This window comes from Salvelinus alpinus, chromosome 28 (genome assembly GCF_045679555.1).
Source record: "Salvelinus alpinus chromosome 28, SLU_Salpinus.1, whole genome shotgun sequence".
NCBI classification, from domain to species: Eukaryota; Metazoa; Chordata; class Actinopteri; order Salmoniformes; family Salmonidae; genus Salvelinus; species Salvelinus alpinus.
In genome coordinates, this window is record NC_092113.1 from 44,371,279 (window position 1) to 44,398,459 (window position 27,181).

General features: G+C 45.5%; 1 protein-coding gene across 2 annotated transcripts in view; it reads left to right on the top strand.

The window, feature by feature from the left end:
* The first annotated feature begins 3,104 nt into the window (after nucleotides 1-3,104).
* lad1 (ladinin) overlaps nucleotides 3,105-27,181 on the top strand; it is a 106,492-nt gene continuing 82,415 nt past the window's right edge. For both annotated transcript variants that reach the window (XM_071373256.1, XM_071373257.1), the window contains exons 1-3: nucleotides 3,105-3,297; nucleotides 9,029-9,205; nucleotides 10,342-10,588. In XM_071373256.1, the coding sequence (XP_071229357.1) occupies nucleotides 3,260-3,297; nucleotides 9,029-9,205; nucleotides 10,342-10,588 (462 nt within the window). In that variant the 5' untranslated portion in view covers nucleotides 3,105-3,259. The remainder of the gene's footprint in view (nucleotides 3,298-9,028; nucleotides 9,206-10,341; nucleotides 10,589-27,181) is intronic.

The following is a 27,181-nucleotide window of genomic DNA, read 5'->3' on the forward strand; positions in this document are numbered from 1 at the left end:
GTGTGTGTGTGTGTGTGTGTGTGTGTGTGTGTGTGTCTTGCTCTCTGTAGGCTTAAGGTTCGTGTTTGTGTCTGTGTGGTCCTTTGTTAGAAAAAGGAGGAAGAGTGCTGAGGAGTTACATAATCACACTGAAGACACACACACAAGGTTGTAGGTAAGATTGCTATGGGTAAAGTCCAGTACACTTGTCTGTCTTTAGGTGAAGGTGTGGTCTTATACAGATCTGTAGGACAAACACACACACACACAAGGTTGTAGGTAAGATTGCTATGAGTAAAGTCCAGTACACTTGTCTGTCTTTAGGTGAAGGTGTGGTCTTATACAGATCTGTAGGACACACACACACAGGCCTTTAGAACAAACAGTGACTCAGTCACACTGAAAGACTCTGTACTGTTCAGTATTATTAGATACATCAAAGATGTTCAACAGATATATCCTGACTGTACCTGGTCTTTGCCTTTTTCAGCTCACTAACAGTAGTATGGGTAACTCTATCCCTAACAGTAGGCCAGGTAACCCTATCCCTAACAGTAGGACAGGTAACTATATCCCTAACAGTAGGACAGGTAACTCTATCCCTAACAGTAGGCCAGGTAACCCTATCCCTAACAGTAGGACAGGTAACCCTATCCCTAACAGTAGGACAGGTAACTATATCCCTAACAGTAGGACAGGTAACTCTATCCCTAACAGTAGGACAGGTAACCCTATCCCTAACAGTAGGACAGGTAACCCTATCCCTAACAGTAGGACAGGTAACTATATCCCTAACAGTAGGACAGGTAACTCTATCCCTAACAGTAGGCCAGGTAACCCTATCCCTAACAGTAGGCCAGGTAACCCTATCCCTAACAGTAGGACAGGTAACCCTATCCCTAACAGTAGGACAGGTAACCCTATCCCTAACAGTAGGCCAGGTAACCCTATCCCTAACAGTAGGACAGGTAACCCTATCCCTAACAGTAGGCCAGGTAACCCTATCCCTAACAGTAGGACAGGTAACCCTATCCCTAACAGTAGGCCAGGCTGCATGCAGGGCACAACAGGAGAATAGGTAACCCTATCCCTAACAGTAGGACAGGTAACCCTATTCCTAACAGTAGGCCAGGCTGCATGCAGGGCACAACAGGAGAATAGGTAACCCTATCCATAACAGTAGGACAGGTAACCCTTTCCCTAACAGTAGGACAGGTAACCCTATCCCTAACAGTAGGCCAGGTAACCCTATCCCTAACAGTAGGACAGGTAACCCTATCCCTAACAGTAGGCCAGGTAACCCTATCCCTAACAGTAGGACAGGTAACCCTATCCCTAACAGTAGGCCAGGCTGCATGCAGGGCACAACAGGAGAATAGGTAACCCTATCCCTAACAGTAGGACAGGTAACCCTATTCCTAACAGTAGGCCAGGCTGCATGCATGGCACAACAGGAGAATAGGTAACTCTATCCCTAACAGTAGGACAGGTAACCCTATCCCTAACAGTAGGCCAGGCTGCATGCAGGGCACAACAGGAGAATAGGTAACCCTATCCCTAACAGTAGGACAGGTAACCCTATCCCTAACAGTAGGCCAGGCTGCATGCAGGGCACAACAGTAGGACAGGTAACCCTATCCCTAACAGTAGGACAGGTAACCCTATCCCTAACAGTAGGCCAGGCTGCATGCAGGGCACAACAGGAGAATAGGTAACCCTATCCATAACAGTAGGACAGGTAACCCTTTCCCTAACAGTAGGACAGGTAACCCTATCCCTAACAGTAGGCCAGGTAACCCTATCCCTAACAGTAGGACAGGTAACCCTATCCCTAACAGTAGGCCAGGTAACCCTATCCCTAACAGTAGGACAGGTAACCCTATCCCTAACAGTAGGCCAGGTAACCCTATCCCTAACAGTAGGACAGGTAACCCTATCCCTAACAGTAAGCCAGGCTGCATGCAGGGCACAACAGGAGAATAGGTAACCCTATCCATAACAGTAGGACAGGTAACCCTTTCCCTAACAGTAGGACAGGTAACCCTATCCCTAACAGTAGGCCAGGTAACCCTATCCCTAACAGTAGGACAGGTAACCCTATCCCTAACAGTAGGCCAGGTAACCCTATCCCTAACAGTAGGACAGGTAACCCTATCCCTAACAGTAGGCCAGGCTGCATGCAGGGCACAACAGGAGAATAGGTAACCCTATCCCTAACAGTAGGACAGGTAACCCTATTCCTAACAGTAGGCCAGGCTGCATGCATGGCACAACAGGAGAATAGGTAACTCTATCCCTAACAGTAGGACAGGTAACCCTATCCCTAACAGTAGGCCAGGCTGCATGCAGGGCACAACAGGAGAATAGGTAACCCTATCCCTAACAGTAGGACAGGTAACCCTATCCCTAACAGTAGGCCAGGCTGCATGCAGGGCACAACAGGAGAATAGGTAACCCTATCCCTAACAGTAGGACAGGTAACCCTATCCCTAACAGTAGGACAGGTAACCCTATCCCTAACAGTAGGACAGGTAACCCTATCCCTAACAGTAGGCCAGGCTGCATGCAGGGCATAACAGGAGAATAGGTAACCCTATCCCTAACAGTAGGACAGGTAACCCTATCCCTAACAGTAGGCCAGTCTGCATGCAGGGCACAACAGGAGAATAGGTAACCCTATCCCTAACAGTAGGCCAGTCTGCATGCAGGGCACAACAGGAGAATAGGTAACCCTATCCCTAACAGTAGGCCAGTCTGCATGCAGGGCACAACAGGAGAATAGGTAACCCTATCCCTAACAGTAGGCCAGTCTGCATGCAGGGCACAACAGGAGAATAGGTAACCCTATCCCTAACAGTAGGCCAGTCTGCATGCAGGGCACAACAGGAGAATAGGTAACCCTATCCCTAACAGTAGGCCAGGCTGCATGCAGGGCACAACAGGAGAAGTAGAAAGATGAAGTATATTAGACAAACTGAATGCCCTTATATATCTCTCTGTTGGGTGTTCCTGTCTATATTCACCTGACCTCGTTTATCAAACTACAGCTATTAGAAGTGAACTGCCTTCATAACTATACATGGACAAGATCGAAAACATTACCTCACTCTCTCTCCCAGGTAGTTAGTTAGGTCATGTGATCTAGCAGGGTAAAGGTGGACTGTAATTCTGTCCCGCTGACTGATTCGACTCTGACAGCCACTCAGCGTGGTGCCTCAGACGCTTTTCCCGACTAAACTTCCTCACAGCCGGCCTCAACTCGACTGGGACCCCAGCTGCCATGTCCATCAGCCGGAAGAACTGGTCGGCTCTGTCCCGGTAAGAGCTGGTTTACGCCTGATGTATATGCGTGTTGTTTTGCCGGTTGTCTAGCCCACATTTTCCGTACTTGAAATATATGTGCTTCACTTTTTAACTAGCTGACAGCTAGCCAGTTGGAGTCAATGTGTGTACTTCCATTTGTACCACCGCATGAAGAAAGAAATGCACAACTTGAAAATATTGAACGCATGCAGTACACAGAACGCACCGGAGCCCAATGCGGCACGCAAAGAGGTTGATGTGTCTGGTGGACATGAGGCTTTAGTTCGTGGTGACTTTCTGTCAGGATTGTAACGATAACCGATAGCCTACAATTCATTTATAGTAGAGCTGCACTGCGCACTAATAGACACCTGTTTTCGCTGTGAACATAAATCAATGATGATTTAGATGGTTAGAACAGAATGTTGTTTTGTTTTTGTAAATAGTGAATGGTCTTCCGAGGTTTGTGACTGCTGTCGTTGATCATGATATTGATAAGGAAAGTGAAAGCTGATCAGATGACGGATCGGGTTGAGGTGGATGTTGTGTGGTCCTGTGATGTTGCTGTTGTTAACCCCCTAAAGTCAGTTGAAGCTAAAGATATCTGGATGATATCCATCTCAATCTACTGCATCCACCTGTGTCGTGCTTCTGCATCTGCGATGAAAGGTGACAGAGCTAAAGCAGTGTCTGTCAGACCATGAGACATCCTGAAAATTGGTCTTCTGAACGGTTTTGCCTACAAATTACTATGAACCCTCATAGGCTTCTCGGGACTCGTCTGAAGTCAGTACAGCCGATCTGCCAACTTCTGTCTGTAGCATCCCAACAGTTTGGGTTACATACTAATAACCCTAAACCCTCTATGGAAAGGTGACTCTCACGAACACTGTACATGATGGTTGTTTTGCTCTAAGACGCCCACAGGCCTCACAAGACTTGTCTGAAGGTCCCCCGGTACCAGTTGGGAAAATGAGTGAAAGTACTGTATGTATGGTGACTCGACATGTAAAAACAATTATATTCTTGATCTTTCTCATATCTCTCAGATACAGACACTTCAGAACAAACTTCCTTTAGATGTTCTGGCTGTCTGATGTTCCATGTAGTGAATCTGTTATTCAATGCGTTTTGTATGGGCTAATAGCAGTAAGGCCTATCTGTTATTCAATGCGTTTTGTATGGGCTAATAGCAGTAAGGCCTATCTGTTATTCAATGCGTTTTGTATGGGCTAATAGCAGTAAGGCCTATCTGTTATTCAATGCGTTTTGTATGGGCTAATAGCAGTAAGGCCTATCTGTTATTCAATGCGTTTTGTATGGGCTAATAGCAGTAAGGCCAAATCATCAGATTGTTTTTCTTTGATACTTCAAGGGGTCTGAAAATTAAGAGATGTTCCGAGTCTGAGTTTGATGTTGACGGGAGTTTGAAGAATTCCCTACCTCTTATCGGTCGGTCCTATCCCGTTTCTGTCCCTGTTCTGTCTGTGGTCGCTGTCCATTAGAACATTGGGTTAGTTCAGTCTAGTCAGAGACATTAGTGGTAAAGAAAGGCACATGTGGGAAATGTTAAATGAAGCTGAGATCCTTGATAAGGTGTGCCTCAATCGGGTCAATAGGAATTAGAACTACAACTCTAAATCTTACAAGTACCATCCAGATAGCACGTCACACAGACTACCGTCTCAGATAGCACGTCACACAGACTACCGTCTCAGATAGCACGTCACACAGACTACCATTTCAGATAGCACGTCACACAGACTACCGTCTCAGATAGCACGTCACACAGACTACCGTCTCAGATAGCACGTCACACAGACTACCGTCTCAGATAGCACGTCACACAGACTACCGTCTCAGATAGCACGTCACACAGACTACCGTCTCAGATAGCACGTCACACAGACTACCATTTCAGATAGCACGTCACACAGACTACCGTCTCAGATAGCACGTCACACAGACTACCGTCTCAGATAGCACGTCACACAGACTACCGTCTCAGATAGCACGTCACACAGACTACCATCCAGATAGCACGTCACACAGAGTACCGTCTCAGATAGCACGTCACACAGAGTACCGTCTCAGATAGCACGTCACACAGAGTACCGTCTCAGATAGCACGTCACACAGAGTACCGTCTCAGATAGCACGTCACACAGAGTACCGTCTCAGATAGCACGTCACACAGAGTACCGTCTCAGATAGCACGTCACACAGAGTACCGTCTCAGATAGCACGTCACACAGACTACCGTCTCAGATAGCACGTCACACAGACTACCGTCTCAGATAGCACGTCACACAGACTACCGTCTCAGATAGCACGTCACACAGACTACCGTCTCAGATAGCACGTCACACAGACTACCGTCTCAGATAGCACGTCACACAGACTACCGTCTCAGATAGCACGTCACACAGACTACCGTCTCAGATAGCACGTCACACAGACTACCGTCTCAGATAGCACGTCACACAGACTACCGTCTCAGATAGCACGTCACACAGACTACCGTCTCAGATAGCACGTCACACAGACTACCGTCTCAGATAGCACGTCACACAGACTACCGTCTCAGATAGCACGTCACACAGACTACCGTCTCAGATAGCACGTCACACAGACTACCGTCTCAGATAGCACGTCACACAGACTACCGTCTCAGATAGCACGTCACACAGACTACCGTCTCAGATAGCACGTCACACAGACTACCGTCTCAGATAGCACGTCACACAGACTACCGTCTCAGATAGCACGTCACACAGACTACCGTCTCAGATAGCACGTCACACAGACTACCGTCTCAGATAGCACGTCACACAGACTACCGTCTCAGATAGCACGTCACACAGACTACCGTCTCAGATAGCACGTCACACAGACTACCGTCTCAGATAGCACGTCACACAGACTACCGTCTCAGATAGCACGTCACACAGACTACCGTCTCAGATAGCACGTCACACAGACTACCGTCTCAGATAGCACGTCACACAGACTACCGTCTCAGATAGCACGTCACACAGACTACCGTCTCAGATAGCACGTCACACAGACTACCGTCTCAGATAGCACGTCACACAGACTACCGTCTCAGATAGCACGTCACACAGACTACCGTCTCAGATAGCACGTCACACAGACTACCGTCTCAGATAGCACGTCACACAGACTACCGTCTCAGATAGCACGTCACACAGACTACCGTCTCAGATAGCACGTCACACAGACTACCGTCTCAGATAGCACGTCACACAGACTACCGTCTCAGATAGCACGTCACACAGACTACCGTCTCAGATAGCACGTCACACAGACTACCGTCTCAGATAGCACGTCACACAGACTACCGTCTCAGATAGCACGTCACACAGACTACCGTCTCAGATAGCACGTCACACAGACTACCGTCTCAGATAGCACGTCACACAGACTACCGTCTCAGATAGCACGTCACACAGACTACCGTCTCAGATAGCACGTCACACAGACTACCGTCTCAGATAGCACGTCACACAGACTACCGTCTCAGATAGCACGTCACACAGACTACCGTCTCAGATAGCACGTCACACAGACTACCGTCTCAGATAGCACGTCACACAGACTACCGTCTCAGATAGCACGTCACACAGCCTACCGTCTCAGATAGCACGTCACACAGCCTACCGTCTCAGATAGCACGTCACACAGACTACCGTCTCAGATAGCACGTCACACAGACTACCGTCTCAGATAGCACGTCACACAGACTACCGTCTCAGATAGCACGTCACACAGACTACCGTCTCAGATAGCACGTCACACAGACTACCGTCTCAGATAGCACGTCACACAGACTACCGTCTCAGATAGCACGTCACACAGACTACCGTCTCAGATAGCACGTCACACAGACTACCGTCTCAGATAGCACGTCACACAGACTACCGTCTCAGATAGCACGTCACACAGACTACCGTCTCAGATAGCACGTCACACAGACTACCGTCTCAGATAGCACGTCACACAGACTACCGTCTCAGATAGCACGTCACACAGACTACCGTCTCAGATAGCACGTCACACAGCCTACCGTCTCAGATAGCACGTCACACAGCCTACCGTCTCAGATAGCACGTCACACAGCCTACCGTCTCAGATAGCACGTCACACAGCCTACCGTCTCAGATAGCACGTCACACAGCCTACCGTCTCAGATAGCACGTCACACAGCCTACCGTCTCAGATAGCACGTCACACAGCCTACCGTCTCAGATAGCACGTCACACAGACTACCGTCTCAGATAGCACGTCACACAGACTACCGTCTCAGATAGCACGTCACACAGACTACCGTCTCAGATAGCACGTCACACAGACTACCGTCTCAGATAGCACGTCACACAGACTACCGTCTCAGATAGCACGTCACACAGACTACCGTCTCAGATAGCACGTCACACAGACTACCGTCTCAGATAGCACGTCACACAGACTACCGTCTCAGATAGCACGTCACACAGACTACCGTCTCAGATAGCACGTCACACAGACTACCGTCTCAGATAGCACGTCACACAGACTACCGTCTCAGATAGCACGTCACACAGACTACCGTCTCAGATAGCACGTCACACAGACTACCGTCTCAGATAGCACGTCACACAGACTACCGTCTCAGATAGCACGTCACACAGACTACCGTCTCAGATAGCACGTCACACAGACTACCGTCTCAGATAGCACGTCACACAGACTACCGTCTCAGATAGCACGTCACACAGACTACCGTCTCAGATAGCACGTCACACAGACTACCGTCTCAGATAGCACGTCACACAGACTACCGTCTCAGATAGCACGTCACACAGACTACCGTCTCAGATAGCACGTCACACAGACTACCGTCTCAGATAGCACGTCACACAGACTACCGTCTCAGATAGCACGTCACACAGACTACCGTCTCAGATAGCACGTCACACAGACTACCGTCTCAGATAGCACGTCACACAGACTACCGTCTCAGATAGCACGTCACACAGACTACCGTCTCAGATAGCACGTCACACAGACTACCGTCTCAGATAGCACGTCACACAGACTACCGTCTCAGATAGCACGTCACACAGACTACCGTCTCAGATAGCACGTCACACAGACTACCGTCTCAGATAGCACGTCACACAGACTACCGTCTCAGATAGCACGTCACACAGACTACCGTCTCAGATAGCACGTCACACAGACTACCGTCTCAGATAGCACGTCACACAGACTACCGTCTCAGATAGCACGTCACACAGACTACCGTCTCAGATAGCACGTCACACAGACTACCGTCTCAGATAGCACGTCACACAGACTACCGTCTCAGATAGCACGTCACACAGACTACCGTCTCAGATAGCACGTCACACAGACTACCGTCTCAGATAGCACGTCACACAGACTACCGTCTCAGATAGCACGTCACACAGACTACCGTCTCAGATAGCACGTCACACAGACTACCGTCTCAGATAGCACGTCACACAGACTACCGTCTCAGATAGCACGTCACACAGAGAGCACCCTACAAAGAGAGTTGTTATCCCTAACCCTGTCATCAGCTGTTCATACTACTGCATCTTCATACAGATGATTTGTGAAGCATGGTGTGGTTATAAAGCCTTTTTGAAATCTAATGAGAACCTCAAAAGTCCCTGTAGTAGCCTCGGTCACTAGTGTTAAACTGTGTGGGTCTGTGTAGTCTTACCCGCCAGTGGACAGTGGAGGATGAAGAGGAAGTGGAAAGGGAGAGGAGGAGGAAGGAGAGGAGCTATAGCAGCACTGACCCCGACAATGGCCTTTCACCTGGAAACGACCTTTCTCCCCGACACACCCCCGGAAACCAACCCACCAATGACACTGCTCCAAGCATCACCAGGTCAGAGTACAAATACATGTTATCACACGCTCACACACACACACACACTTCAAAGTGTGTTTTTCTCTGTCGAGATGCTAGGGAGAACAGCAGTTAATTATGTTAATATACATGGTGTATTACAGTGTTTATGTTAATATACATGGTGTATTACAGTGTTTATGTTAATATACATGGTGTATTACAGTGTTTATGTTAATATACATTGTGTATTACAGTGTTTATGTTAATATACATGGTGTATTACAGTGTTTATGTTAATATACATGGTGTATTACAGTGTTTATGTTAATATACATTGTGTATTACAGTGTTTATGTTAATATACATTGTGTATTACAGTGTTTATGTTAATATACACTGTGTATTAGTGTTTATGTTAATATACATTGTGTATTACCGTGTTTATGTTAATATACATTGTGTATTACCGTGTTTATGTTAATATACATTGTGTATTACAGTGTTTATGTTAATATACATTGTGTATTACAGTGTTTATGTTAATATACATTGTGTATTACCGTGTTTATGTTAATATACATTGTGTATTACCGTGTTTATGTTAATATACATTGTGTATTACAGTGTTTATGTTAATATACAGTGTGTATTACAGTGTTTATGTTAATATACATTGTGTATTACAGTGTTTATGTTAATATACAGTGTGTATTACAGTGTTTATGTTAATATACATTGTGTATTACAGTGTTTATGTTAATATACAGTGTGTATTACAGTGTTTATGTTAATATACAATGTGTATTACAGTGTTTGTTAATATACAGTGTGTATTACAGTGTTTATGTTAATATACATTGTGTATTACAGTGTTTATGTTAATATACATGGTGTATTACAGTGTTTGTTAATATACATTGTGTATTACAGTGTTTATGTTAATATACATGGTGTATTACAGTGTTTGTTAATATACACTGTGTATTACCGTGTTTGTTAATATACATTGTGTATTACAGTGTTTATGTTAATATACATTGTGTATTACAGTGTTTATGTTAATATACATTGTTTATTACAGTGTTTATGTTAATATACATTGTTTATTACAGTGTTTAAATTAATATACACTGTGTATTAGTGTTTATGTTAATATACACTGTGTATTACAGTGCGGAGCTGCTCCAGCTGGACTTTGAGGAGATGCTCAGTGTTCGAGACGAGAGGAGGAGGAACAGACACATAGAGACTCTCAGACGACAGAAAGGAGAGGAGGAGGGGAGAGTGGAGCTATTGGGGGATATGGAGGAAGGGGGGAGACAGACACCTCCAATAGACACCCCCATCCAACCTTCACCCTCAACCCCACCCTCATCCATATCATCAACCCCTATACCTACCAACCCCTTAGAAAGACAGGTGAGAGGGAAGGAGGGCTCTATTTTGATGTGAGTGTGTCAGTAAGGACAGAGAGTGTGTGTTTGTGATGTTAAAGACAGTAGTACTGTATGTAATGTATAACATCGTGTTAACCCTAACCCCTACCATACAGGATGTGTAACTAGTGTTAACCCTAACCCCTACCATACAGGGTGTGTAACTAGTGTTAACCCTAACCCTAACCCCTACCATACAGGGTGTGTAACTAGTGTTAACACTAACCCCTACCATACAGGGTGTGTAACTAGTGTTAACCCTAACCCCTACCATACAGGGTGTGTAACTAGTGTTAACCCTAACCCCAACCATACAGGATGTGTAACTAGTGTTAACCCTAACCCCTACCATACAGGGTGTGTAACTAGTGTTAACCCTAACCTCTACCATACAGAATGTGTAACTAGTGTTAACACTAACCCCTACCATACAGGATGTGTAACTAGTGTTAACCCTAACCCCTACCATACAGGATGTGTAACTAGTGTTAACCCTAACCCCTACCATACAGGGTGTGTAACTAGTGTTAACCCTAACCCCTACCATACAGGATGTGTAACGAGTGTTAACCCTAACCCCTACCATACAGGATGTGTAACTAGTGTTAACCCTAACCCCTACCATACAGGGTGTGTAACTAGTGTTAACCCTAACCTCTACCATACAGAATGTGTAACTAGTGTTAACACTAACCCCTACCATACAGGGTGTGTAACTAGTGTTAACCCTAACCCCTACCATACACGGTGTGTAACTAGTGTTAACCCTAACCCCTACCATACAGGGTGTGTACCTAGTGTTAACCCTAACCCCTACCATACAGGGTGTGTAACTAGTGTTAACACTAACCCTAACCCCTACCATACAGGGTGTGTAACTAGTGTTAACCCTAACCCCTACCATACAGGGTGTGTAACTAGTGTTAACCCTAACCCCTACCATACAGGGTGTGTAACTAGTGTTAACCCTAACCCCTACCATACAGGGTGTGTAACTAGTGTTAACCCTAACCCCTACCATACAGGGTGTGTAACTAGTGTTAACCCTAACCCCTACCATACAGGGTGTGTAACTAGTGTTAACCCTAACCCTAACCCCTACCATACAGGATGTGTAACTAGTGTTAACTCTAACCCCTACCATACAGGGTGTGTAACTAGTGTTAACCCTAACCCCTACCATACAGGATGTGTAAATAGTGTTAACCCTAACCCCTACCATACAGGGTGTGTAACTAGTGTTAACCATAACCTCTACCATACAGGGTGTGTAACTAGTGTTAACCCTAACCCCTACCATACAGGATGTGTAACTAGTGTTAACCCTAACCCCTACCATACAGGGTGTTTAACTAGTGTTAACCCTAACCCCTACCATACAGGGTGTGTAACTAGTGTTAACCCTAACCCCTACCATACAGGATGTGTAACTAGTGTTAACTCTAACCCTAACCCCTACCATACAGGGTGTGTAACTAGTGTTAACACTAACCCTAACCCCTACCATACAGGGTGTGTAACTAGTGTTAACCCTAACCCCTACCATACAGGGTGTGTAACTAGTGTTAACTCTAACCCCTACCATACAGGGTGTGTAACTAGTGTTAACTCTAACCCTAACCCCTACCATACAGGGTGTGTAACTAGTGTTAACACTAACCCTAACCCCTACCATACAGGGTGTGTAACTAGTGTTAACCCTAACCCCTACCATACAGGGTGTGTAACTAGTGTTAACCCTAACCCCTACCATACAGGGTGTGTAACTAGTGTTAACCCTAACCTCTACCATACAGGATGTGTAACTAGTGTTAACACTAACCCTAACCCCTACCATACAGGGTGTGTAACTAGTGTTAACCCTAACCCCTACCATACAGGATGTGTAACTAGTCTTAACCCTAACCCCTACCATACAGGGTGTGTAACTAGTGTTAACCCTAACCTCTACCATACAGGATGTGTAACTAGTGTTAACCCTAACCCCTACCATACAGGGTGTGTACCTAGTGTTAACCCTAACCCCTACCATACAGGGTGTGTAACTAGTGTTAACCCTAACCTCTACCATACAGGATGTGTAACTAGTGTTAACACTAACCCTAACCCCTACCATACAGGGTGTGTAACTAGTGTTAACCCTAACCCCTACCATACAGGGTGTGTAACTAGTGTTAACACTAACCCTAACCCCTACCATACAGGATGTGTAACTAGTGTTAACTCTAACCTCTACCATACAGGGTGTGTAACTAGTGTTAACCCTAACCCCTACCATACAGGGTGTGTAACTAGTGTTAACCCTAACCCCTACCATACAGGATGTGTAACTAGTGTTAACCCTAACCCCTACCATACAGGGTGTGTAACTAGTGTTAACCCTAACCCCTACCATCCAGGGTGTGTAACTAGTGTTAACCCTAACCCCTACCATACAGGGTGTGTACCTAGTGTTAACCCTAACCTCTACCATACAGGGTGTGTAACTAGTGTTAACTCTAACCCCTACCATACAGGGTGTGTACCTAGTGTTAACCCTAACCCCTACCATACAGGGTGTGTAACTAGTGTTAACCCTAACCCCTACCATACAGGGTGTGTAACTAGTGTTAACTCTAACCCCTACCATACAGGGTGTGTAACTAGTGTTAACCCTAACCCCTACCATACAGGATGTGTAACTAGTGTTAACCCTAACCCCTACCATACAGGATGTGTAACTAGTGTTAACCCTAACCCCTACCATACAGGGTGTGTAACTAGTATTAACCCTAACCCCTACCATACAGGGTGTGTAACTAGTGTTAACCCTAACCCCTACCATACAGGGTGTGTACCTAGTGTTAACCCTAACCCCTACCATACAGGGTGTGTAACTAGTGTTAACTGTAACCCCTACCATACAGGGTGTGTAACTAGTGTTAACCCTAACCCCTACCATACAGGATGTGTAACTAGTGTTAACTCTAACCCTAACCCCTACCATACAGGGTGTGTAACTAGTGTTAACACTAACCCTAACCCCTACCATACAGGATGTGTAACTAGTGTTAACCCTAACCCCTACCATACAGGGTGTGTAACTAGTATTAACCCTAACCCCTACCATACAGGGTGTGTAACTAGTGTTAACCCTAACCCCTACCATACAGGGTGTGTACCTAGTGTTAACCCTAACCCCTACCATACAGGGTGTGTAACTAGTGTTAACTGTAACCCCTACCATACAGGGTGTGTAACTAGTGTTAACCCTAACCCCTACCATACAGGATGTGTAACTAGTGTTAACTCTAACCCTAACCCCTACCATACAGGGTGTGTAACTAGTGTTAACACTAACCCTAACCCCTACCATACAGGGTGTGTAACTAGTGTTAACCCTAACCCCTACCATACAGGGTGTGTAACTAGTGTTAACCCTAACCCCTACCATACAGGGTGTGTAACTAGTGTTAACCCTAACCTCTACCATACAGGATGTGTAACTAGTGTTAACACTAACCCTAACCCCTACCATACAGGGTGTGTAACTAGTGTTAACCCTAACCCCTACCATACAGGATGTGTAACTAGTCTTAACCCTAACCCCTACCATACAGGGTGTGTAACTAGTGTTAACACTAACCCCTACCATACAGGGTGTGCAACTAGTGTTAACCCTAACCCCTACCATACAGGGTGTGTAACTAGTGTTAACCCTAACCTCTACCATACAGGATGTGTAACTAGTGTTAACCCTAACCCCTACCATACAGGGTGTGTACCTAGTGTTAACCCTAACCCCTACCATACAGGGTGTGTAACTAGTGTTAACCCTAACCTCTACCATACAGGATGTGTAACTAGTGTTAACACTAACCCTAACCCCTACCATACAGGGTGTGTAACTAGTGTTAACCCTAACCCCTACCATACAGGGTGTGTAACTAGTGTTAACACTAACCCTAACCCCTACCATACAGGATGTGTAACTAGTGTTAACTCTAACCTCTACCATACAGGGTGTGTAACTAGTGTTAACCCTAACCCCTACCATACAGGGTGTGTAACTAGTGTTAACCCTAACCCCTACCATACAGGATGTGTAACTAGTGTTAACCCTAACCCCTACCATACAGGGTGTGTAACTAGTGTTAACCCTAACCCCTACCATCCAGGGTGTGTAACTAGTGTTAACCCTAACCCCTACCATACAGGGTGTGTACCTAGTGTTAACCCTAACCTCTACCATACAGGGTGTGTAACTAGTGTTAACTCTAACCCCTACCATACAGGGTGTGTACCTAGTGTTAACCCTAACCCCTACCATACAGGGTGTGTAACTAGTGTTAACCCTAACCCCTACCATACAGGGTGTGTAACTAGTGTTAACTCTAACCCCTACCATACAGGGTGTGTAACTAGTGTTAACCCTAACCCATACCATACAGGATGTGTAACTAGTGTTAACCCTAACCCCTACCATACAGGGTGTGTAACTAGTGTTAACCCTAACCCCTACCATACAGGGTGTGTAACTAGTGTTAACCCTAACCTCTACCATACAGGGTGTGTAACTAGTGTTAACCCTAACCCCTACCATACAGGGTGTGTAACTAGTGTTAACACTAACCCCTACCATACAGGATGTGTAACTAGTGTTAACCCTAAACCCTACCATACAGGGTGTGTAACTAGTGTTAACCCTAACCCTAACCCCTACCATACAGGATGTGTAACTAGTGTTAACTCTAACCCCTACCACACAGGGTGTGTAACTAGTGTTAACCCTAACCCCTACCATACAGGATGTGTACCTAGTGTTAACCCTAACCCCTACCATACAGGGTGTGTAACTAGTGTTAACCCTAACCCCTACCATACAGGGTGTGTAACTAGTGTTAACTCTAACCCCTACCATACAGGATGTGTAACTAGTGTTAACACTAACCTCTACCATACAGGGTGTGTACCTAGTGTTCACTCTAACCCCTACCATACAGGGTGTGTAACTAGTGTTAACCCTAACCCCTACCATACAGGGTGTGTAACTAGTGTTAACCCTAACCCCTACCATACAGGGTGTGTAACTAGTGTTAACTCTAACCTCTACCATACAGGGTGTGTAACTAGTGTTAACCCTAACCCCTACCATACAGGGTGTGTACCTAGTGTTAACCCTAACCCTAACCCCTACCATACAGGGTGTGTAACTAGTGTTAACCCTAACCCCTACCATACAGGGTGTGTAACTAGTGTTAACCCTAACCCCTACCATACAGGGTGTGTACCTAGTGTTAACCCTAACCCCTACCATACAGGGTGTGTACCTAGTGTTAACAGTAACCCCTACCATACAGGGTGTGTAACTAGTGTTAACCCTAATCCCTACCATACAGGGTGTGTAACTAGTGTTAACCCTAACCCCTACCATACAGGATGTGTAACTAGTGTTAACTCTAACCCCTACCATACAGGGTGTGTAACTAGTGTTAACCCTAACCCCTACCATACAGGGTGTGTAACTAGTGTTAACCCTAACCCTAACCCCTACCATACAGGGTGTGTAACTAGTGTTAACCCTAACCCCTACCATACAGGGTGTGTAACTAGTGTTAACCCTAACCCCTACCATACAGGGTGTGTAACTAGTGTTAACCCTAACCCCTACCATACAGGGTGTGTAACTAGTGTTAACCCTAACCTCTACCATACAGGATGTGTAACTAGTGTTAACACTAACCCTAACCCCTACCATACAGGGTGTGTAACTAGTGTTAACCCTAACCCCTACCATACAGGATGTGTAACTAGTCTTAACCCTAACCCCTACCATACAGGGTGTGTAACTAGTGTTAACACTAACCCCTACCATACAGGGTGTGCAACTAGTGTTAACCCTAACCCCTACCATACAGGGTGTGTAACTAGTGTTAACCCTAACCTCTACCATACAGGATGTGTAACTAGTGTTAACCCTAACCCCTACCATACAGGGTGTGTACCTAGTGTTAACCCTAACCCCTACCATACAGGGTGTGTAACTAGTGTTAACCCTAACCTCTACCATACAGGATGTGTAACTAGTGTTAACACTAACCCTAACCCCTACCATACAGGGTGTGTAACTAGTGTTAACCCTAACCCCTACCATACAGGATGTGTAACTAGTGTTAACCCTAACCCCTACCATACAGGGTGTGTAACTAGTGTTAACCCTAACCCCTACCATCCAGGGTGTGTAACTAGTGTTAACCCTAACCCCTACCATACAGGGTGTGTACCTAGTGTTAACCCTAACCTCTACCATACAGGGTGTGTAACTAGTGTTAACTCTAACCCCTACCATACAGGGTGTGTACCTAGTGTTAACCCTAACCCCTACCATACAGGGTGTGTAACTAGTGTTAACCCTAACCCCTACCATACAGGGTGTGTAACTAGTGTTAACTCTAACCCCTACCATACAGGGTGTGTAACTAGTGTTAACCCTAACCCATACCATACAGGATGTGTAACTAGTGTTAACCCTAACCCCTACCATACAGGGTGTGTAACTAGTGTTAACCCTAACCCCTACCATACAGGGTGTGTAACTAGTGTTAACCCTAACCTCTACCATACAGGGTGTGTAACTAGTGTTAACCCTAACCCCTACCATACAGGGTGTGTAACTAGTGTTAACACTAACCCCTACCATACAGGATGTGTAACTAGTGTTAACCCTAAACCCTACCATACAGGGTGTGTAACTAGTGTTAACCCTAACCCTAACCCCTACCATACAGGATGTGTAACTAGTGTTAACTCTAACCCCTACCACACAGGGTGTGTAACTAGTGTTAACCCTAACCCCTACCATACAGGATGTGTACCTAGTGTTAACCCTAACCCCTACCATACAGGGTGTGTAACTAGTGTTAACCCTAACCCCTACCATACAGGGTGTGTAACTAGTGTTAACTCTAACCCCTACCATACAGGATGTGTAACTAGTGTTAACACTAACCTCTACCATACAGGGTGTGTACCTAGTGTTCACTCTAACCCCTACCATACAGGGTGTGTAACTAGTGTTAACCCTAACCCCTACCATACAGGGTGTGTAACTAGTGTTAACCCTAACCCCTACCATACAGGGTGTGTAACTAGTGTTAACTCTAACCTCTACCATACAGGGTGTGTAACTAGTGTTAACCCTAACCCCTACCATACAGGGTGTGTACCTAGTGTTAACCCTAACCCTAACCCCTACCATACAGGGTGTGTAACTAGTGTTAACCCTAACCCCTACCATACAGGGTGTGTAACTAGTGTTAACCCTAACCCCTACCATACAGGGTGTGTACCTAGTGTTAACAGTAACCCCTACCATACAGGGTGTGTAACTAGTGTTAACCCTAATCCCTACCATACAGGGTGTGTAACTAGTGTTAACCCTAACCCCTACCATACAGGATGTGTAACTAGTGTTAACTCTAACCCCTACCATACAGGGTGTGTAACTAGTGTTAACCCTAACCCCTACCATACAGGGTGTGTAACTAGTGTTAACCCTAACCCCTACCATACAGGGTGTGTAACTAGTGTTAACCCTAACCCCTACCATACAGGGTGTGTAACTAGTGTTAACCCTAACCCCTACCATACAGGGTGTGTAACTAGTGTTAACCCTAACCCCTACCATACAGGGTGTGTAACTAGTGTTAACCCTAACCTCTACCATACAGGATGTGTAACTAGTGTTAACACTAACCCTAACCCCTACCATACAGGGTGTGTAACTAGTGTTAACCCTAACCCCTACCATACAGGATGTGTAACTAGTCTTAACCCTAACCCCTACCATACAGGGTGTGTAACTAGTGTTAACACTAACCCCTACCATACAGGGTGTGCAACTAGTGTTAACCCTAACCCCTACCATACAGGGTGTGTAACTAGTGTTAACCCTAACCTCTACCATACAGGATGTGTAACTAGTGTTAACCCTAACCCCTACCATACAGGGTGTGTACCTAGTGTTAACCCTAACCCCTACCATACAGGGTGTGTAACTAGTGTTAACCCTAACCTCTACCATACAGGATGTGTAACTAGTGTTAACACTAACCCTAACCCCTACCATACAGGGTGTGTAACTAGTGTTAACCCTAACCCCTACCATACAGGGTGTGTAACTAGTGTTAACACTAACCCTAACCCCTACCATACAGGATGTGTAACTAGTGTTAACTCTAACCTCTACCATACAGGGTGTGTAACTAGTGTTAACCCTAACCCCTACCATACAGGGTGTGTAACTAGTGTTAACCCTAACCCCTACCATACAGGATGTGTAACTAGTGTTAACCCTAACCCCTACCATACAGGGTGTGTAACTAGTGTTAACCCTAACCCCTACCATCCAGGGTGTGTAACTAGTGTTAACCCTAACCCCTACCATACAGGGTGTGTACCTAGTGTTAACCCTAACCTCTACCATACAGGGTGTGTAACTAGTGTTAACTCTAACCCCTACCATACAGGGTGTGTACCTAGTGTTAACCCTAACCCCTACCATACAGGGTGTGTAACTAGTGTTAACCCTAACCCCTACCATACAGGGTGTGTAACTAGTGTTAAGTCTAACCCCTACCATACAGGGTGTGTAACTAGTGTTAACCCTAACCCATACCATACAGGATGTGTAACTAGTGTTAACCCTAACCCCTACCATACAGGGTGTGTAACTAGTGTTAACCCTAACCCCTACCATACAGGGTGTGTAACTAGTGTTAACCCTAACCTCTACCATACAGGGTGTGTAACTAGTGTTAACCCTAACCCCTACCATACAGGGTGTGTAACTAGTGTTAACACTAACCCCTACCATACAGGATGTGTAACTAGTGTTAACCCTAAACCCTACCATACAGGGTGTGTAACTAGTGTTAACCCTAACCCTAACCCCTACCATACAGGATGTGTAACTAGTGTTAACTCTAACCCCTACCACACAGGGTGTGTAACTAGTGTTAACCCTAACCCCTACCATACAGGATGTGTACCTAGTGTTAACCCTAACCCCTACCATACAGGGTGTGTAACTAGTGTTAACCCTAACCCCTACCATACAGGGTGTGTAACTAGTGTTAACTCTAACCCCTACCATACAGGATGTGTAACTAGTGTTAACACTAACCTCTACCATACAGGGTGTGTACCTAGTGTTCACTCTAACCCCTACCATACAGGGTGTGTAACTAGTGTTAACCCTAACCCCTACCATACAGGGTGTGTAACTAGTGTTAACCCTAACCCCTACCATACAGGGTGTGTACCTAGTGTTAACCCTAACCCTAACCCCTACCATACAGGGTGTGTAACTAGTGTTAACCCTAACCCCTACCATACAGGGTGTGTAACTAGTGTTAACCCTAACCCCTACCATACAGGGTGTGTACCTAGTGTTAACCCTAACCCCTACCATACAGGGTGTGTACCTAGTGTTAACAGTAACCCCTACCATACAGGGTGTGTAACTAGTGTTAACCCTAATCCCTACCATACAGGGTGTGTAACTAGTGTTAACCCTAACCCCTACCATACAGGATGTGTAACTAGTGTTAACTCTAACCCCTACCATACAGGGTGTGTAACTAGTGTTAACCCTAACCCCTACCATACAGGGTGTGTAACTAGTGTTAACCCTAACCCTAACCCCTACCATACAGGGTGTGTAACTAGTGTTAACCCTAACCCCTACCATACAGGGTGTGTAACTAGTGTTAACCCTAACCCCTACCATACAGGGTGTGTAACTAGTGTTAACCCTAACCCCTACCATACAGGATGTGTAACTAGTGTTAACACTAACCCTAACCCCTACCATACAGGGTGTGTAACTAGTGTTAACCCTAACCCCTACCATACAGGGTGTGTAACTAGTGTTAACTCTAACCCCTACCATACAGGGTGTGTAACTAGTGTTAACCCTAACCCCTACCATACAGGATGTGTAACTAGTGTTAACTCTAACCCTAACCCCTACCATACAGGGTGTGTAACTAGTGTTAACACTAACCCTAACCCCTACCATACAGGGTGTGTAACTAGTGTTAACCCTAACCCCTACCATACAGGGTGTGTAACTAGTGTTAACCCTAACCCCTACCATACAGGGTGTGTAACTAGTGTTAACACTAACCCCTACCATACAGGGTGTGTACCTAGTGTTAACTCTAACCCCTACCATACAGGGTGTGTAACTAGTGTTAACCCTAACCTCTACCATACAGGATGTGTAACTAGTGTTAACCCTAACCCCTACCATACAGGGTGTGCACCTAGTGTTAACCCTAACCCCTACCATACAGGGTGTGTAACTAGTGTTAACCCTAACCTCTACCATACAGGATGTGTAACTAGTGTTAACACTAACCCTAACCACTACCATACAGGGTGTGTAACTAGTGTTAACCCTAACCCCTACCATACAGGGTGTGTAACTAGTGTTAACACTAACCCTAACCCCTACCATACAGGATGTGTAACTAGTGTTAACTCTAACCTCTACCATACAGGGTGTGTAACTAGTGTTAACCCTAACCCCTACCATACAGGGTGTGTAACTAGTGTTAACCCTAACCCCTACCATACAGGATGTGTAACTAGTGTTAACCCTAACCCTAACATATAGGGTGTGTAACTAGTGTTAACCCTAACCCCTACCATACAGGGTGTGTAACTAGTGTTAACCCTAACCCCTACCATACAGGGTGTGTACCTAGTGTTAACCCTAACCTCTACCATACAGGATGTGTAACTAGTGTTAACCCTAACCCCTACCATACAGGGTGTGTAACTAGTGTTAACCCTAACCCCTACCATACAGGGTGTGTAACTAGTGTTAACCCTAACCCCTACCATACAGGGTGTGTAACTAGTGTTAACCCTAACCCCTACCATACAGGATGTGTAACTAGTGTTAACCCTAACCCCTACCATACAGGGTGTGTAACTAGTGTTAACCCTAACCCCTACCATACAGGGTGTGTAACTAGTGTTAACACTAACCCCTACCATACAGGGTGTGTACCTAGTGTTAACTCTAACCCCTACCATACAGGGTGTGTAACTAGTGTTAACCCTAACCTCTACCATACAGGATGTGTAACTAGTGTTAACCCTAACCCCTACCATACAGGGTGTGTAACTAGTGTTAACCCTAACCCCTACCATACAGGGTGTGTAACTAGTGTTAACCCTAACCCCTACCATACAGGGTGTGTAACTAGTGTTAACTCTAACCTCTACCATACAGGGTGTGTAACTAGTGTTAACCCTAACCCCTACCATACAGGGTGTGTACCTAGTGTTAACCCTAACCCTAACCCCTACCATACAGGGTGTGTAACTAGTGTTAACCCTAACCCCTACCATACAGGGTGTGTAACTAGTGTTAACCCTAACCCCTACCATACAGGGTGTGTACCTAGTGTTAACCCTAACCCCTACCATACAGGGTGTGTACCTAGTGTTAACAGTAACCCCTACCATACAGGGTGTGTAACTAGTGTTAACCCTAATCCCTACCATACAGGGTGTGTAACTAGTGTTAACCCTAACCCCTACCATACAGGATGTGTAACTAGTGTTAACTCTAACCCCTACCATACAGGGTGTGTAACTAGTGTTAACCCTAACCCCTACCATACAGGGTGTGTAACTAGTGTTAACCCTAACCCTAACCCCTACCATACAGGGTGTGTAACTAGTGTTAACCCTAACCCCTACCATACAGGGTGTGTAACTAGTGTTAACCCTAACCCCTACCATACAGGGTGTGTAACTAGTGTTAACCCTAACCCCTACCATACAGGATGTGTAACTAGTGTTAACACTAACCCTAACCCCTACCATACAGGGTGTGTAACTAGTGTTAACCCTAACCCCTACCATACAGGGTGTGTAACTAGTGTTAACCCTAACCCCTACCATACAGGATGTGTAACTAGTGTTAACTCTAACCCTAACCCCTACCATACAGGGTGTGTAACTAGTGTTAACACTAACCCTAACCCCTACCATACAGGGTGTGTAACTAGTGTTAACCCTAACCCCTACCATACAGGGTGTGTAACTAGTGTTAACCCTAACCCCTACCATACAGGGTGTGTAACTAGTGTTAACACTAACCCCTACCATACAGGGTGTGTACCTAGTGTTAACTCTAACCCCTACCATACAGGGTGTGTAACTAGTGTTAACCCTAACCTCTACCATACAGGATGTGTAACTAGTGTTAACCCTAACCCCTACCATACAGGGTGTGCACCTAGTGTTAACCCTAACCCCTACCATACAGGGTGTGTAACTAGTGTTAACCCTAACCTCTACCATACAGGATGTGTAACTAGTGTTAACACTAACCCTAACCACTACCATACAGGGTGTGTAACTAGTGTTAACCCTAACCCCTACCATACAGGGTGTGTAACTAGTGTTAACACTAACCCTAACCCCTACCATACAGGATGTGTAACTAGTGTTAACTCTAACCTCTACCATACAGGGTGTGTAACTAGTGTTAACCCTAACCCCTACCATACAGGGTGTGTAACTAGTGTTAACCCTAACCCCTACCATACAGGATGTGTAACTAGTGTTAACCCTAACCCTAACATATAGGGTGTGTAACTAGTGTTAACCCTAACCCCTACCATACAGGGTGTGTAACTAGTGTTAACCCTAACCCCTACCATACAGGGTGTGTACCTAGTGTTAACCCTAACCTCTACCATACAGGATGTGTAACTAGTGTTAACCCTAACCCCTACCATACAGGGTGTGTAACTAGTGTTAACCCTAACCCCTACCATACAGGGTGTGTAACTAGTGTTAACTCTAACCCCTATCATACAGGGTGTGTAACTAGTGTTAACCCTAACCCCTACCATACAGGATGTGTAACTAGTGTTAACCCTAACCCCTACCATACAGGGTGTGTAACTAGTGTTAACCCTAACCCCTACCATACAGGGTGTGTACCTAGTGTTAACTCTAACCCCTACCATACAGGATGTGTAACTAGTGTTAACCCTAACCCCTACCATACAGGGTGTGTAACTAGTGTTAACCCTAACCCCTACCATACAGGGTGTGTAACTAGTGTTAACCCTAACCTCTACCATACAGGATGTGTAACTAATGTTAACACTAACCCTAACCCCTACCATACAGGGTGTGTACCTAGTGTTAACCCTAACCCCTACCATACAGGATGTGTAACTAGTGTTAACTCTAACCCCTACCATACAGGGTGTGTAACTAGTGTTAACCCTAACCCCTACCATACAGGATGTGTAACTAGTGTTAACTCTAACCCTAACCCCTACCATACAGGGTGTGTAACTAGTGTTAACACTAACCCTAACCCCTACCATACAGGGTGTGTAACTAGTGTTAACCCTAACCCCTACCATACAGGGTGTGTAACTAGTGTTAACCCTAACCCCTACCATACAGGGTGTGTAACTAGTGTTAACACTAACCCCTACCATACAGGGTGTGTAACTAGTGTTAACACTAACCCCTACCATACAGGGTGTGTAACTAGTGTTAACCCTAACCTCTACCATACAGGATGTGTAACTAGTGTTAACCCTAACCCCTACCATACAGGGTGTGCACCTAGTGTTAACCCTAACCCCTACCATACAGGGTGTGTAACTAGTGTTAACCCTAACCTCTACCATACAGGATGTGTAACTAGTGTTAACACTAACCCTAACCACTACCATACAGGGTGTGTAACTAGTGTTAACCCTAACCCCTACCATACAGGGTGTGTAACTAGTGTTAACACTAACCCTAACCCCTACCATACAGGATGTGTAACTAGTGTTAACTCTAACCTCTACCATACAGGGTGTGTAACTAGTGTTAACCCTAACCCCTACCATACAGGATGTGTAACTAGTGTTAACCCTAACCCTAACATATAGGGTGTGTAACTAGTGTTAACCCTAACCCCTACCATACAGGGTGTGTAACTAGTGTTAACCCTAACCCCTACCATACAGGGTGTGTACCTAGTGTTAACTCTAACCCCTACCATACAGGATGTGTAACTAGTGTTAACTCTAACCCCTACCATACAGGATGTGTAACTAGTGTTAACTCTAACCCTTTTTTTTATTTTATTTATTTTTATTTTATTTAACCTTTATTTAACCAGGTAGGCAAATTGAGAACACGTTCTCATTTACAATTGCGACCTGGCCAAGATAAAGCAAAGCAGTTCGACACATACAACAACACATAGTTACACATGGAGTAAAACAAACATATAGTCAATAATACAGTGAAAAAAAAATAAGTCTATATACAATGTGAGCAAGTGAGGTGAGATAAGGGAGGTGAAGGCAAACAAATATATGTATAAATAAATAAAAATATAAAAGGCCATGGAGGCGAAGTGAGTACAACACAGCAAGTAAAAAAAAAAAAAAAAACACTGGAATGGTTGGTTTGCATTGGAAGAAAGTGCAAAGTAGAGACAGAAATAATGGGGTGCAAAGGAGCAAAATAAATTAATAAATAAATACAGTAGGTAAAGAGGTAGTTGTTTGGGCTAAATTGTAGATGGGTTATGTACAGGTGCAGTAATCTATGAGCTGCTCTGACAGCTGGTGCTTAAAGCTAGTGAGGGAGATAGGTGTTTCCAGTTTCAGAGATTTTTGTAGTTCGTTCCAGTCATTGGCAGCAGAGAACTGGAAGGAGAGGCGTCCAAAGGAAGAATTGGTTTTGGGGGTGACTAGAGAGATATACCTGCTGGAGCGCGTGCTACAGGTAGGTGCTGCTATGGTGACCAGCGAGCTGAGATAAGGGGGGACTTTACCTAGCAGGGTCTTGTAGATGACCTGGAACCAGTGGGTTTGGCGACGAGTATGAAGCGAGGGCCAGCCAACGAGAGTGTACAGGTCGCAGTGGTGGGTAGTATATGGGGCTTTGGTGACAAAACGGATGGCACTGTGATAGACTGCATCCAATTTATTGAGTAGGGTTTTGGAGGCTATTTTGTAAATGACATCACCGAAGTCGAGGATTGGTAGGATGGTCAGTTTTACAAGGGTATGTTTGGCAGCATGAGTAAAGGATGCTTTGTTGCGGAATAGGAAGCCAATTCTAGATTTGACTTTGGATTGGAGATGTTTGATGTGAGTCTGGAAGGAGAGTTTACAGTCTAACCAGACACCTAGGTATTTGTAGTTGTCCACATATTCTAAGTCAGAGCCGTCCAAAGTAGTGATGTTGGACAGGCGGGCAGGAGCAGGCAGCGATCGGTTGAAGAGCATGCATTTGGTTTTACTTGTATTTAAGAGCAGTTGGAGGCCACGGAAGGAGAGTTGTATGGCATTGAAGCTCGCCTGGAGGGTTGTTAACACAGTGTCAAAAGAAGGGCCAGAAGTATACAGAATAGTGTCGTCTGCGTAGAGGTGGATCAGAGAATCACCAGCAGCAAGAGCGACATCATTGATGTAAACAGAGAAGAGAGTCGGTCCAAGAATTGAACCCTGTGGCACCCCCATAGAGACTGCCAGAGGCCCGGACAACAGACCCTCCGATTTGACACACTGAACTCGATCAGAGAAGTAGTTGGTGAACCAGGCGAGGCAATCATTAGAGAAACCAAGGCTGTCGAGTCTGCCAATGAGGATGTGGTGATTGACAGAGTCAAAGGCCTTGGCCAGGTCAATGAATACGGCTGCACAGTATTGTTTCCTATCGATGGCGGTTACGATATCGTTTATGACCTTGAGCGTGGCTGAGGTGCACCCATGACCAGCTCTGAAACCAGATTGCATTGCGGAGAAGGTGTGGTGGGATTCGAAATGGTCGGTAATCTGTTTGTTGACTTGGCTTTCGAAGACCTTAGAAAGGCAGGGTAGGATAGATATAGGTCTGTAGCAGTTAGGGTCAAGGGTGTCCCCCCCTTTGAAGAGGGGGATAACCGCAGCTGCTTTCCAATCTTTGGGGATCTCAGACGACACGAAAGAGAGGTTGAAGAGGCTAGTAATAGGGGTGGCAACAATTTCAGCAGATAGTTTTAGAAAGAAAGGGTCCAGATTATCTAGCCCGGCTGATTTGTAAGGGTCCAGATTTTGCAGCTCATTTAGAACATCAGCTGACTGTATTTGGGAGAAAGAGAAATGGGGAAGGCTTGGGCGAGTAGCAGAGGGGAGGGCAGTGCTGTTGTCCGGGGTAGGGGTAGCCAGGTGGAAAGCATGGCCAGCCGTAGAAAAATGCTTATTGAAATTCTCAATTATAGTGGATTTGTCGGTGGTGACAGTGTTTCCTACCATACAGGGTGTGTAACTAGTGTTAACCCTAACCCCTACCATACAGGATGTGTAACTAGTGTTAACTCTAACCCCTACCATACAGGATGTGTAACTAGTGTTAACCCTAACCCCTACCATACAGGATGTGTAACTAGTGTTAACCCTAACCCCTACCATACAGGGTGTGTAACTAGTGTTAACCCTAACCCCTACCATACAGGGTGTGTAACTAGTGTTAACCCTAACCCCTACCATACAGGGTGTGTAAC